The 15,802-nt window shown below is 36.8% G+C and overlaps 1 protein-coding gene across 1 annotated transcript in view; it reads left to right on the forward strand.

Annotated features, from left to right (window-relative positions):
• The window catches only part of ULK2 (unc-51 like autophagy activating kinase 2), a 40,233-nt gene that overhangs the window by 9,536 nt on the left and 14,895 nt on the right, over nucleotides 1–15,802 (forward strand). Inside the window, exons 4-15 of the mRNA XM_027790945.2 lie at nucleotides 3,310–3,342; nucleotides 3,719–3,755; nucleotides 5,281–5,454; nucleotides 6,572–6,645; nucleotides 7,606–7,707; nucleotides 8,061–8,119; nucleotides 8,437–8,519; nucleotides 11,714–11,764; nucleotides 12,127–12,215; nucleotides 12,958–13,129; nucleotides 14,068–14,128; nucleotides 14,378–14,470. Of these exons, the coding sequence (XP_027646746.1) occupies nucleotides 3,310–3,342; nucleotides 3,719–3,755; nucleotides 5,281–5,454; nucleotides 6,572–6,645; nucleotides 7,606–7,707; nucleotides 8,061–8,119; nucleotides 8,437–8,519; nucleotides 11,714–11,764; nucleotides 12,127–12,215; nucleotides 12,958–13,129; nucleotides 14,068–14,128; nucleotides 14,378–14,470 (1,028 nt within the window). The remainder of the gene's footprint in view (nucleotides 1–3,309; nucleotides 3,343–3,718; nucleotides 3,756–5,280; nucleotides 5,455–6,571; nucleotides 6,646–7,605; nucleotides 7,708–8,060; nucleotides 8,120–8,436; nucleotides 8,520–11,713; nucleotides 11,765–12,126; nucleotides 12,216–12,957; nucleotides 13,130–14,067; nucleotides 14,129–14,377; nucleotides 14,471–15,802) is intronic.

Genomic DNA, 15,802 nt, shown 5'->3' on the forward strand with positions numbered 1-15,802 from the left:
GCATTAATTTTATGATCTGTATGTCAATGTAAATATTTGAAGGATTTGTTATCTGTTGCAAGAAGTGGTTTAAAATACCTTGCTAGGTCAGCTTTATTCCTGAATGTTAGATCTGAAACATGCTGGTTTACTAATATTTTCATTTTTGAGCACTTTGCTTAGCAAGTTAACAGAAACCACAAGTCTAGGGAATGGTGACAGGGATAGCTTTATTTTGCAGCAAAATAATTTAGAAGGGGAAAATGCATCCACAGAATTGACTTGCGTTTTCTGAATGTGGTCCCAAAATGGAGATCACATTCCCAGTCAGGCTGGCCAGGCACTGTAATACAAAATCCGAGCAGCTGTGAAGGGATGAACAACTTCAGCTGTTTTGAACTAAAGCTTACATTGGTGGGATATTGAAGTGTTTGGTTTGGGACCAGATGTGGCTGGGGAGCTTGGTACCAGTACTGTGCAAAATACTACTTCTGCAGTATGAATTAGATGGGACTTTTGACCAGTCTGGGAAAATCTCATTGTGAAACCTCTGATCTGCTCTGCTGATTTAATAAAACAGGATTATCCAAGATACAATAAGGAAACACGCTTTACTTACTATGACTTTAACCTAGTGACTTGTTTGATTATTTTTAATCAAGTGTATCAGCCAAAAAAAAGATGAGTAATGCTATTTGAGGGAAATCTAGCGTGGTCTGTAGGAATGGCTTTCTTTAAACAGGTGAGAGCTAGTACAACAGGACAAATCATCAGCTTCATGTTTCTGAAGAGAGCAGTTTCATTTGAAAGGACTTTGTTTCCAAGGGAATCCAGAAAACACATTCTCTCAGTTCTGTGATGAATAATGTCTGTCATGAGCTGAGCATTACATACTGCCATAAGCTGCTGTTTTTGTACAGAGTGTGTTGTGTAGTGGAGGCACTGACGCTGTGGAACATCTATTTCTGATTCATGGGATTGCTATGTTCGGGTGGAAATCCACTAGCTGAGCTTCTTTCTTGTCACTGGAGAACGGGCAGTTTCCATGCTTCTTAGCTATGTTATTCTTTTATGCATCACAGTTGTCCTTTAAGTGAAGTGAAGTGATCCTCAGCTGGCAGAATTTTCAGTTTGATAAATTGGGATCTCAGAGTTGCTGTTTGGCATCCTTGGGATTCCTGGAAGAAAGTGAGATTCTGTCCTGGAAGATGTTGTTGCAAAGGAACAATGTAGAAAGAAACAAATATTTATCATTATGTATTTTCAGTGATTTATAGAGCAAGTAATTACTTATCTTTTCTTGCTTTAATGTATGTGCTTAGGTTTTGAGGCATTTATAGGATTGCAAATTATGGTTCACATATGGCCACAGCTGTTACAGAAACATTGAACAATTGGGACTTCCTGAAATGTGATCTGCTGCTGCTTTAATATTCTATATTGGTTGGAGCTTGCCTTTCATTCCCAACAGATTTGACTAATGTTCCTAGAAACTTGCTTTCTTTGAAGCTAATTTCCAAATGTAAACACATCTGTAATGTGCTAGATGTTCTGAGCTGGAAAGAACCTCAAATGCATTTCTGGAACACGGACGAGAACAGCTAAACTAAATGCTTCCTGAAAGTGAAGCAGCCTAGTACAGTCTTGAATTAACCTTAAAACAGCCAGTTCATCTTGAACTGTGCTTACTGCAGTTATCTGTATCTGTGATGGATTCGTAGAAATGTGCTTTAAATGGGTTGTGCCATCCATGTGCCCTGTGCTGTCTGTGATATTTAGGGTAGTTAGTTTCCCTCCCCTGCCCATTTTTACTTTATTTTTCTTTTTAAAACTTCTTAGCCTGACCTGTTATTGAGTCCTTGAACATGTTCTGAGGTTCTAATACAAGTGCTGAGGTTTTAATACAAACACTGGGAACGGTGGCTGAGTTCACAGCATTGGTTTTGCCACGCAGTGTCCCTTTTGATTTTTTTTTTGGACCCTAGCTAGCAGAATACAGACTGCTGCAGTTCCACTTCCAGTTGGGGCATATGCCTGGCCTTGTCTGGCATGCCATCTCATTCTTTTCTTTCAACTGTCTTAAAAACATATTTTCCCACAAACTGTCAACCTTTAAGTTTAATTTTAAAGTGAAAGGGAGGTAACACACTGTGTAACTAAAAACATTATCCTATTTAGTGTATATTGCCTTATGTTTCCTTCTAGTTCTGTCTTCTTTCCTTTCAGTCTTATTCAGTCAGCTCAAAGGGAAAAAATGCTTTATGAAAGGTCTCTGAACGTCTTTAACTTTGTAGGCACAACAAAACTATTTTATGCAGGAGACTTTGTGGAAAACAGTGTTGATTATTGACATAGGTAGGCTTTTTCTTCCCTCATAAAATTTTGTAAAAAAGATGAATGTTCTTGTTATAGTCGGATTTAAGCACACTTTTACTGCATTTTTGTGGAGTGTGTAGATAATTTACAGTAGAAGTTAGCTAATCTATCTTTCAATAACTTTTACCCAGTTACAAGAGAGGGAATTCAGCTTGCAAATAGGTCAAAGGAGCTCAGTGCTTTGGAAAATCTCAGTAGGGCTGCTGTAACAAGTCACACCTTTGCCATAAGGCTTTTAGGTCCATGGCAGGGGCATGCTTCTGCCAGTGACTTGCCGAGGGAGATACTTCACAGAAGTACACATAATTCCAGAAGTTAACTATCCTATAGAATAGTGTTTGGGATTCGGTTTATTCCAGACAGTTAACTGCTCTGTGATTTCTGGTTGACCTTCAGCTTGTCAGATGGCAGAACCAAAGCTTATTTTACTCGGAAGTAGGGAACATAACTTTGGAATTCCTCCTTAGAAAACTGGTTGTCGTAGCCAAATTGTCTTGCTTACGGTTTGTAATTCTGCCCAGTGTAGTTCTGACTAAATGTAAGTGTCCCAATAGTGATTGATTTCACTGATGTCTGATAGCAAAAATTTATGTATTTGTAAGGGCTCTTAATATAGAGGTGGTGTTGATAGAGCAGTCCAAGGCGGTTGAAAGCTAAGGGAGTGACATACAGTGCTAACTGATGTTACTTGCTGTATAATGCTCTTTCAAACGATAACTTTAGTCTTCATGATATTGCCTGGTGATATTTTATTTTTTTTTTACATTTACTAATATTTCTGAAAATGTGAAATATTTAATGGTGGGGAATGTACATATATGCTACCCTCTAAAACTGACTTTAACATGAGGATTCTCAGTTGATTGAAAAATCTCATGTTATGCTTGGTTAAAGCAGATACTAAAGGCTTTGTCTTGGTATGTTCTTAAATGGGATTTGTTCTTCTCTTTTTAGGAAATGCCCAATTCTGTCTTTTTGGTAATGGAGGTATGTGTTAACGTACATGTTTATTTCTGGATGGTTTTAAAGATGATTTTTAGACAAAACTCCTTCTTTGCACAGCTGCAAAATAACCATGACTTGGAAAGCAAGCAATTCTGAAAACTGGATTATTAATTTCCTATGCACTACTGAATTTATCAGCAGTGTTTGTTCCATAAATTATTCAGTTTCATTTTATGATACTGTAAGTATTGATGAAGTGTCACACCTCAAATTATTAATTACAAATAACTGACAAACCAATTTTAAGGCCAACAGGTGAAAAAGATGTTGTAATTTTCTTGAAAAGATTACACAGTAAAAATTATATAGCAAGTATTTCAGTGCTGGTGTTTTAAATAAAAACCTTTCTTTTTAACAGTACTGCAATGGTGGGGATTTGGCAGATTACTTACAAGGTAATTGACTACTGTATTTCCCTGTTAAGAAGCTATTGTATTACATGTTTATATTCTGCATTCCTGTAATCCATTGGTGTTTATCTGAGATTTTTTTGCTTGTGGTTTAAATGTTTTTCTGTTCATGGAACTTGTGTAATTCCACAATGCATGTTCACCCTGGTGTGATTTTTTTTTTTTAGAGTACCCTCTTTATAAGAGTAATTCAATTTGCTCAGAACCCATTTAGTGCTGTACTCTATCTCCAGTCAAGGTCAGCAGCAGAGCGATGTTTGTTGTGTGTTTTTATGCCACACTGAGAACTTGAAAACTAAATTTTGAAGCTGCTGGAAGACAATAAGGTTTTGCATTTATTTTGAAATATTTCCCAGTGATTTTAAATGCCACTCATACTTGCAAATAAACCCCACAAAGTAGCAATGAAAGTGAATAAAATAATGCATAGACAGAAAAAGCTTTTTGCCACTACTTTCAAAACAGTAGAATGTAACATTCCCTTATTTGTAAATGAGGGAGAAGATGTAGCTAATCATAAGTAGCATGCTGAAAAATATACTCTTTTCTATTTCTAAAGTCTTATTTGGGGGCTGCTTCCAGTGTTTTGATTCCACTTGCTTTTTTTTCCAAGATGTGAACTTAAAAATACTGAATTACTTATGTAATAATGCTTTCTACGAAGAGGCAGTTCTGGTTTAGAAGAGATTTTGCCCTTCAACATGGCTTTGTCCAAAGTGAACACAGAAGTTCATGACAAATGGATTCTTATTACAAAAAAAAAGTTTGAGGAGAGATGTTAATCTTCATATTTTTCTTGATGAAAATATTTTTCTACTTGCCTTTGTATCTCAGCATGTTGAAGGAATCTTTTTTGTGAAGAGCTATTGTTATGGTAACTGTGTATATTAAAAGCCTAATGTACTTCCCGTTAAAATCCCTGGGAAGACAAGTATACAGTGTAATCAAGCTCCCGCATTTAGTACTTTTTCAGACTGCAGAATGAGATAATACCTTCTGAAAAAACTTTCAAAAGTACATCGTCATTTGTTCCCTTCAAAATGAGTTTTATCATGGATGAAATTTTTAAGCAGAATGGTTATCTGCAATCCCTATAATTTATTTAAAGCACAAATTTTAGAGCTCCAGGTTGTAACATGATTGTAAATACATTTAATGTTCTAAGCTGTGAAGTTCTTTTATTTCTTGGCTCCTTTGCCTTTTTAGGAAGTTTAGGATTTAATGGGGATTGAGAAGTTTTACAATTATTGTGCTACCAAGTTGAAAAACTACTGTAAAAACAGGTAATTCAGAGTACTGTAGCTAGCCTAAAAGCATGGAGATGTGTATGTTGTTGAGACTCTATATACATTCATAGAAAAACATTGGAGATTGGATTGTTCTGAATGCAATTCACTGTTATTTGGTTGTCTTCATTGTTTTTGCATTTGATCACTGTGTGTTTTATTGCTTTTTGCCCAAAGATAATGATACTTATTTTCTCATCTGCTAATGTGTATGTTATTTCCAGCTAAAGGAACTCTTAGTGAAGATACCATCCGAGTGTTCCTCCAGCAGATTGCAGCAGCTATGCGCATTCTGCACAGCAAAGGAATCATTCATAGGGATCTTAAACCACAGAATATTTTGTTGTCTTATGCCAGTCGTAGGAAGTCAAGTGTCAGCGGCATACGCATCAAAATAGGTAAATATGCTTTTCTTTGATCTAAAGGTAATTCATCACTGTTGGATTGTTTCCCTACTCAGAAGTTTCTTTGTAGTTGAAGTGCAGAGGCTGTACTGGATATGATGTGTATTAAATTGATGCAAATCAGACAGTAGGTCTAGAATGATGAGCTTCATGCTGTAATGCAGATTCTCAGTTTAAAAAAAGATTGAGTCATAAAGACCTTTCTGATTAAATCTGCAGAAAAAAGAAACCTATTTAGCTTATGTTTCTAGCATTAAACTATTTTAATTAGACATAAATCTGTAAGCTTTGAAACTTCCAAGTAGCCTTTAGCTCATTTTAAAACCACGTGCATGTGAGACTCCAGTAACAGTTCCAGCTGGCTTTTTTTGTGGTAGACCCTCCTAAGGGTTATTTGAGAAGTTTAGAAATGTAGGTTATGACCTATTTTTGGCAGAAGGAGGGTTGGCATTGTAACTGGGGAGAGATGTCAACTGTTCCGGATACTACCAAACTCTTCTTCAGAGGACACTTCGGGAGTTTTAATCTCTCATTGTTGTCTGTTAAGTGTCCATTTAGAAATACCTTGTTTTTAAGACTTTTTTTTTTTTTCCCCCTCTATGCTTTTGCTCAACCAGAATCTGAGATCTCTTCCAACTCCATCTTCTGAACAGCACAGAGGAGACAAAACTTCTCTTGCTGTCCTTATTTGATAGTTTTGGATGCTATGTGGAAAATTCAGGCATCTGAAACTTGATGACTTAAACTTCTACCTGATGTGGTTTTGCTGAAGCAGATTGTATGTTCATCACTCTTAATGAACCATTTATATTTAGCCACTGACTTTAATCCTTTCCTGCTGATGCCAGACAGCATGCTCTGCAGCTGGAGAGATGGCTGAGCAGTAGTTTGTGCAAATGATGCCACTGCTGTTTCTTGGCTTGCTATTTTGGAGATAATACATTATTCTTTCCATGTAACACAGATTTTACTATTATGTGTAGCTGGCTATATGTTATACCTGTCTTTTTCTCTCTAACTAGTAATTGTAGCAGCTTTCAATAAGAGACAGATAATTTCTAGATTTGAAAATTATCTTTCTTTTAATTGACAAATGTGTTTCTTTACATAGCTGACTTTGGTTTTGCTCGTTATCTGCATAGCAACATGATGGCTGCAACTCTGTGTGGTTCCCCTATGTATATGGTAAGTGACAGTATATTTCAGATTATGCTGCTTATCGCAAACATTCTCCTACCAGAACAAAGTAATTTGCTGCCTGCAGATCGGCAAATGCCTAATGTTGCTGTAGAAGTATTAGGGGCAGCATGCAATTCACCTTTCCATAGTTTTACTGGCTCCTTTTTCTCTTGTGATTTGGAGGTCATGGTTATTAAAATCAGAGAGAAATTGAACATTTCTTTGTGCTGCAGGGAGGAAAAATCTTAGAGAATTAAAAAACAATACATCTTAGCATTGATTTTTTTTTTTGCAAAGTAGTTTCATTCCCACTTACATAAGTTTTTTTTTCCTGAAATGGGGCATTATCTCCTTCCCAGTTTCATAGAAAATAAAAAGTGATCAAATATAGACTTTACACTAGTAGTTAAAAAACCTACTTGTTTTCATTCTAGTTATTTAATGTATTATCTCACATGTGGGTTTGTTTGGTTTTTTTTAAAGAAAACAATTTTGAGTTAATTGCCATTAATTTTTACTAAGTAGTGTGGTAGCCAGTTGAGCACTGAACTGTCTGACCTTGGCACTACCACTACTGTGCTGTATGATCATGGGAAGATCGCTTTCCTTTCCCTTGTCTTGTTTCTGTATATGTAAAATGGTGATAAAGGTATTCGTTATGAAATGCTTAGTTATTTATCCACAAGGAGGGCTGCATAAACCAAGTAAATAACACTTAACTCTTGTCCCCATACATGCCCATCACTAGGTGCTTTCTTTAGAACATCAACTTTTCCAGTTTTCTGTGGTTTTGAAACTAGCTTTCATTTTAGATAGAACTGTTAGAAGCCATGTAATGCAGATTAAAAAGTTCATTTTGTCTTAGTATAGTCTGTTTATACTGCTCTGACAGAACAACTGCAGAATTCGTATGGCTGTGGCTTTGCTTCTTTTTTTTCCCTTCTGAGATTTTGCTGTTCGTTCCAGGCCCCTGAAGTGATTATGTCTCAACACTATGATGCTAAAGCAGACCTGTGGAGCATAGGAACTGTGATTTATCAGTGTCTTGTTGGAAAACCACCTTTTCAGGTAAGACTTTTTTTTCCTTTTCCACTTTTTAGTCTCATGGAAATTCCTAGGACTTTTTCCTTCCAGTCATGAAAACAGAAGTAGTGATGTCTGAGTGTAGTGTCGATGCTTTGAAGGCCAGATCACTTGAGGATACCAAGGGAGAAGTTGCTTATGCTTGGTCTACGAGATCAGTGTGTTCAAGCCCAGGGAAATATATAACGATACCCAGTACTGAAGTCACTGCTGTGCTTGGGGTTTTCTCCTTTCAGGCCCATAAGCAAAACCCTCCTTTCTGTGCATGTGTGCATAGGTACGAAAGCTCTTTTCTCCGTGAAACTGAACTTTAATTAATGTACATTTTTATTTGACAGGCCAATAGTCCTCAAGATTTGAGAATGTTTTATGAAAAGAACAGGAATTTGATTCCTAGGTATGTCACTGTGCCTTTCCTCTCACTTACATTTGTTGACTGAACGCTTTTTCATCTTTGGGAATGCCCGGGATTCATAAAAATACTTGATGTTGCTATCTATAAACAAGGATGTTGTATGATACCAGTGACTCATGTTGCATCTTACCTTCATTGTGCCTTGCTGAGTTGAAAGGGTCCTGTACTAAGGTTATCGAGCATGTATAGTGAAGATTGAGGGATGTGGCAGAATGCTGACTTCCTGAAATTTAACGTGCTATGCATTATTTAATGCATGCATTAAATGTAATGCATGTTTTACTTCCTCTTGTGTGCAGTATTCCTAGGGAAACGTCAGCTTACCTGGCTGATCTGCTGTTGGGTTTGCTTCAGAGAAACCAAAAAGACAGAATGGACTTTGGTATGTAACTTTTCCTTTTGCTCTCTTGACTTTCCGTGCTGGTTGTATTCAAGTGACTGGAATAACTGTCTTGACCTTTCGTCTACAGCCAATTACATGAAAAGTGAAGTACTTTTTTCTGTTCAGTTATCATAAAGTACGTATAGTACCCAAAATAAATCAATAGATAATGGCTGTCAGTCAGTATTGTGGTGCACAAAAAATTATGACTTTGTTGACGAATAATGAAATATAAATTAATTTACTGCTTTCAATTGTGGCCTTTTTTTGCCCACAAAGTGGTACCTGATATACCTTAAATTTCATGTCACAGTCTTATTTCTCTTGCTTTAACTGGTGTTTAGGCGTCAGACTGGGAACAGACATCTCTGATCTCCATGTAGTGTTGGCTGCAGAAACATAACAAAGTACTGGAACAACAGTTGTATCTTTGTATTTCATTAAGTCCTAGAATTTTTAAAATGTGCAGTGACTGAATTTTGCCGTCTGTTAAACATCACTGCAATGTCTGGGGGTTTTGCATTTTGCATTAATTGGGAAGTTAAACCCTAGTACAAACTATATGGATACCCTCTTAACAAAAGTGAACTTGTTTGGCTTCAAATTACTGCTGTGTTTGGCTGCTTCTCTTTAGCTGGAGATCTTTGTTGCAGAACATTGTTCTTAAGATTTCAAGGCCTCAAACTGGTACTATTGAATCATTCAAACTGGCTGCAACTGTTGGCCCTTCAAAATTAGTCAGGAATAAAGTTTAAATTTGTTGTTCTTTGTACTTAACTGTAAGTCACTGTCTGTTACTTACTCTCTTTGGTCTCAAAAAGCCTTTTTATTGCTGGGGTTTTGGTTACCTATTACTGCAAAATTAGTAATGCTTTTTTCTTCTTTTTAAATGAAAACTCAGACAGCATTTTTAAAAAATGACCACTGAAAAGTTAAATCTTAATTAGTTGTTCTTAGCTGCATCTTGTATGTCATGTTATTCATGCTGGTTGTTTTAAATTTTGTAGCACTGTTTGTTATTGCAGTTTTGTCATAGCTGCCAGGAAATGTTAATCTTAAAGTTTTAGTTAATTAAAGCTAACTTAGCTAAATACAATTATCTTTTTCATTGTTACTATTTTATATCAATAGCAATGTGCTTTATTACTGGGGTTTGTTTTAGCAACAAGATAGGTGACCTATTGAGTTTATGGAATGGTGAGGAGGAGCCTAAACCTTAAAGTCTCTTCGTGCTCTTTGTAGATAAGACCTAGTGCTTTCCTCACCATAAGCTATTAGCTCTTGTGATGCTCAGATCCTAGGGCGAGTTGCATCCCAAAGACAGACTGCTATATTTTTGTTTCTGCTTAATGAGACTTCCCCATTGCGCTCTCGTTATGCATGCAAGCTTAGTTTTGATGCAGTACTGAAATACACAAATTGACTCATTCATCACAAGTGGTCCTTGCATATTCGTGATAAGACGACTGTTAGGCTGTGGAGAGAGAACGATTCAATTTGTAAGGTGTTTTAGTTCTTTACTTGAAGATCAAGACTCTCTCATAGCTGCATCCTTTTTTTTTTTTTTTTTTTTTTTTAAATTTTAAATTCCTGCTGAGTTTTGCTCCGAGAAATATCAAACTTGGTTTTAGCAATTTGGAATTTAAAACATCAGTACTAGCATAATTAAGGTGTTTCTCTTCTGAGAACCAGACATGGCACTTTGTGTGTGGATGTGACTGATGTAACTTGATTTAACTGCTGTATGTAAAAACTTAAGTAGAAGTCATATCCAGAAAAAAATAATGATAATTGGGTAAAATGTCCCAGATATTAGTGACAGTATTCAGAGGTCAGTATATAAATCTATGTGTAGAAGAATTAATACATTACAAACGTGGACTTTGAGTAATTGATTCCACTTCACACTCTAGGTGTGCTGATCCCCTACAGTTTCTTCAAACATGGGAGATTCATTGTATCATCTGTGGTAGTGGGAGAATGCATTTGTGCTAGAAAGAAAAATAGAAAGCAGAATGGTAGTGATGAAAGTCATGTTTTCCTTGGCTGAGCCACTTAAAGGGCCTCAAAGGGGCTGCTCTGGAATGTGCTTAGCAAAGGGAGTGAAAGGGAGAGTGTGCAACTGAGCCCAGTTGCCTGTTGTTAAAGTAAAAATAGCATTGGAAATCTTGTTGATCTTCCAGCAATATAAAGTAGAACAGCAGGTGTTGTACGAAAGCTCAGGAACACCTGATCCTCATGTTGAAGTTAATCATTACATTGTTCTTGCGTTACAGCTAACCTCCCTTCCTTATCAGGTCATGGAAGAAAGTGTTGTTGAAGGAAGAGGAGATACTGCAGGCCTCAGATTCTTTTAGTTTTTTTCCTTGTTATTTCCTTAGGTCTGATGAACAATATTGGTTTTCCCCAGTAAAGTTCACAAAGCTCAGCTGCTGGCTTCCACCAACCCTCAGCTTCCCTGAACTAGCTGAAGGTTGCTTCTTGTAGAATAAAACTTCCCATGTAAACTGCTAGCCAACTGGTTATGCCAAGTCAATTAAATGCATCTTAGCATATCCATTTACAACAAATGCAATGTTTCTATTGTAACAGAACAAGTTAACTGAGGAAATCATTAAAGAAATTGTGTCTAATTCTGCATTACGCTATGAACCGGCTGCACAGGTTGTGTTCTGCTGGTGGGAAGTGGGAAGGAGAATGGCTGCTGGTCTGTTGCGATTTTTTGGCCACCTAAGGAGTAGCTTTATGGGTTCAAAAATAAGCATCAGTCCTTGAGCAAGGCAGAAATGAGAATACTTTCAGTATTTGATGTGAGAGATGCTCATCATTTTGAAGAGCAAATTCAAACTGAAATAGTACAATATTGAACACAGAGAACATGATTTCATGAGAAGTATAGGAAGGCTTCTTGTGTACATGTTCCTTAAGTGCAGTCATAAAATGTCCTTCGGTAATTCAGTCTGATTTGCCTTGCTGTCTGTTGTTTGAAGTTATTAAATTGATTTTTGCTTCCTTTCCAAATACTATAGCAACATATAACATAGAAGACTTCAATCTTTTATAAGCTTTTCACCCTCTGGCTCTGAAATATTGATTCTGGGAAGGCAACCATTTATTGCCATCTGCAATATAGTCTGTAAATTCTATGTCATTTGTACGTTTACTCACAATGGTTGTTGTTCCTTGTTCTACAGAAGCATTTTTCAACCACCCTTTCCTGGATCAGATTTCAACAGTCAAAAAATGTAAGTAGTTTAGTTTTTCCACTTATTTGTGTGAATGATGAATGTTGGGGACTGGAAGGGAGAAAGATCTGCCAGATACCACACTAAGTGTTTATGAGATCTGTTCCTGAGTCTGACTGTTGTTGTGCTCTATTGTAAGCCTAGATGTTGAATCTTTTTTGTATTATGCTAGACTGAAATGTGATACTTATTTACTAGTTCCTTTGACATTTCAATTGAACTTAAATACCCTTGTGTGTTTAAGGATGTGCTGTGCTTCTCAGTTGTGTAAGAGTTCATGAATGAAAAGCAGCAAGGAAATGAGTTTGTTGGAAACTCAGCCTTGCAAAATCTTAGTCCCATTATTTTTTTTCTCCTTCTAGCTTGTCCTGTACCAGTACCCACATATGCAGGCTCAGTCTCTGGCAGTTCCTGTGGTAGCTCTCCTTCATGCCGTTTTGCTTCTCCTCCAGTAAGTTCTCCAATTTACAGAACAATCTCTGGAAAGTATTTTCTGTAATGTTTAGCCAAGATTTACTGAAATTTAGATCTTTCAGTACTTGAACGGTGAAAACTGTCATGTTTAAGAGCACAGAGCAAGGAATGCCCCTGTCTTTTGCTAGAGGAGTACCATTAACATTTTGGTTCTCTCTTGCTCCTTGTGTTGTACTTTGTGGGTTTTTGTTGTTTTTCTTTTTTGTGAAAGAAAAAAAATACATATCAGATGCTAGAGTGGCAAATCTTTTAGATGTGCTAGTATGGTTTGCAATATAGCGAGTGTTACAGGTAATTTTTGTATTGGCCTTCTTGGTTAAGGTCCCTTATACGGATACGAACTGATGACTTTAATTTTATGTGGTATTTAGAAGATGTGCGTGGAATGATTGAATGAATTACAATTGTTTACATTCACAGCCTATTTAATATAGGACTGTCTAAATTGAAACTGCAAGGTTATCCAGTATTTGAAATGTCTGAATTCAAATACATTTTATATTTCTAAATACTTAAATCTTGGGCTGTATTTTGGTTGTTTGTTTTTTTGTTGATGGGAGTATTTTTGTGTGTCAAAGGTAGTGATGATTCTTACTTTAGAAACTTCATAGTTAAAAGAGCAATTCTATATTCTGAATCGCTGGTTTTACAATGTGGCTTTTTTTTTTTTTACTTCCTTTTTTCTACCAACAACCCCCCACCCCTACCCTACCCCCCAGTCTCTGCCAGACATGCAGCATATTCAAGAAGAAAATTTGTCTTCACCTCCATTGGGTCCTCCTAACTATCTCCAAGTCTCTAAAGACTCTGCCAGTACCAGTAGCAAGAACTCCTCTTGTGACACAGATGACTTTGTTCTTGTCCCACACAATATCTCTTCAGACCACTCATGTAAGAACCTTCCTTATTTTTACATTTTAAAATACTTTCCACTTGCAACATACCTTTACACCTTGTTATTCTTTGGCTCTTTTTCTCTAAATGTGTCTTAATTCACATTGGAACTGATTTCTTTAGTTTGATTATTCCTTGAAGGGAGACTGTTTGGTACACTTGCATGTCTGTCTGGAACGTTATCACCTTCAACTGAGTAGCCAGATAAGCCAAAGATACCATGGGCATTTAAAGTCATGGAAAGTATTGGGGTTTGGCAGTAGAAGAAAAGTCAGTTGTAAACAATTGCTGATAAGAAGCCCAGGGATTCTCTTAGTGGAAGCAGGCTCTTGGCTACCTCCAGACTAACTGAGCATCTATAGTCCATGCTGTAGAGCTTTAGATAATTAACAACAGCAAGTAAAAACATAAAAAATGTTTAACATGAAAGGTAAGGCATCAGACCAGACTTAAAAATAGAAAGACTTGCATATTGCATGCTGCCACTTTATGACATTATCCAAATCTGAATTGCCACTAAGAAGCTAGTCAGCCATTTTCTATATGTCACCAACTCATGTTAAATATTTGACTAAATTAATGCGTTGATCTCTGAAGGGCTTCTGGCATTCTTTATTATAAATTTCCCAATGCTGATGCCTTGTACTCTTAAACAAAGGATTTTATTTCAAAATTATCATAATTAGTATAGCAAAAAAACCCCATCAAAAACAAACAACAAAAAAACCTGCTAAAGAATTGCCTTCCACAGTTACATTTCTGTTGGTGGTCATGTTTGAGGTATTTTCATACAAAAAACAGTTTGTGGAAAACTTTTACATGTTGACAGAAGTTTGCCAGAAGTGCTTATTTCTACAACAGTAATATTTGAGATATTTTTTTTAAGGTTCTGCTTCATGACTTTGATTTTCAATGTGTTCTTCTGCTTACTGTAGATGATATGCCATTGGGAGCAGCTGGCAGGCGGGCTTCCAGCGAGTTCTTGATGTGTGGCGGGTAGGTGTGCTGAGCTTTATCCAAAAGAAGTCTCATGTTCTAAAATTGATGCTGCAGCTGTAGAAGGGGTTGCTGGGGTTTTGGCAGTGATGCGTTTACATAGGTGTGTGGACTTTCTTAAAGATTAATATGCCAAGTTGAATTTAATAGCAATATGTAAACAGCTCAAATTCATAAACTTTTGCTGCAAAGTAGATAGTTTCTTTGATGTGAAGACCTGTCTTTTGACAGTGGTTTTTGCTTTCACAGGCAGTCGCCGTTAACTATTTCTGGAAGCTCAGGAACTGTACAGAAACCATCCTCAGCCTCTTCTCGAAGTACTACTTCTGGCACAGCTAACAGGTGTGTGCTGTAAGCTTAGTATTTCCTATCTTATAGAAAGGTTCTCTGCTACTATATCTTCGGGGGTTTTTAGTAGTGAATGACTACTGGAAACTGAAGTAGAAGCTAGACTTGCTTTTTTCAGGCTCTCTACACTTTATGCATTCTAATGGTTGACGGTTGCATAGCTAACTTCTGGCTCTGATGCATATCTGCAAGATTTTCTTAAGGAAGAAGAGCATTCTTCTGTTTAAATTTTGAATTGGTTGAAAACAGAAACTTCAGAGACATAACTGGCTTGGCCTTTTTGGTGTTAGGAAGCACAACAGAGTCTTCATTTAGTAAATCAAGTTGTTGAATGCAGTATGCATTTTAAAAAGTTGTGAGAGAAAGAGGAACTTAAAAAGCCCAGATTGCTATGGATTTGTGTCTCGTGGCTGGTAGCTGGGTGTGGCTTCTGTGCAAGCAGTTACTGTGAATTTTGTGTTTTGTGTCTCACAAGATACCAAAGAAGCCACATGAAAGAACTAAACATGTATTGCAGCTTTTCCATCAGCAGGACTGTTAGTAAGTCCTCTTTCTTCCGCATGGTTGTAGACTAAGTTTCTGCTGGTTTGAAATAGAACTGATATTCATTAGTGGTGGCTGAAATATTTCCTGTATTGTATTGGAAAATGTAAAGCATAATCATGCTGTTTAACTACACATGTAATATCTAAACAAAAGGGTTAGATTTGCCATTTGACCAAGCAATGAATTTCATGTTTTCAGTACAAATAGAAAGAGGATGAGTGGCTAAATGTGGAATAAAGCTATTATGTTCGGTGTATTTTTGGCTTATGTTAATACTACAGGGCTGCAAGTCAGCATTATTTGTTTAGAAATGCTTGTCACAAGAAAAGATTGCTACTTTGTGCTGATCTTTGTGCAGTTTCTGTAATCTGCTGACATGGGCTATCAATACAGCTTTGGTCTTACCTCTTATGCTTAAGGGCAGATAATGGGGATGGTTGTCTGTCAACATCCATTTTCTCTGGATTGGCCATGTACAACATACACTGTAATTTCCTATTTTAAATTGTGCCAGGTGTCACAGTTCTTAGAGTTGCTTGTTTTATGAAAATATGCTGGTTATGGTATCTGTACATTGCTAAGTTAAGAGCTAAACGGTCGTGTGATTAGAAACAGGTGTCTACTGTTCACACTTTCAGTGTTTGTACTATAATGGTTTAGTTATTGGTTGAGTAAATTTAGTCACTAACTGGCTGCTTGGGGCACGGTCTGAAGGAAGCAGAGTGTGTGTCTGATAGTCTACAAGAGGCTACTTTTGGATTTTGGTTTTTTATTTCCTGA

This window comes from Falco peregrinus, chromosome 2 (assembly GCF_023634155.1).
Source record: "Falco peregrinus isolate bFalPer1 chromosome 2, bFalPer1.pri, whole genome shotgun sequence".
Classification (NCBI taxonomy): domain Eukaryota; kingdom Metazoa; phylum Chordata; class Aves; order Falconiformes; family Falconidae; genus Falco; species Falco peregrinus.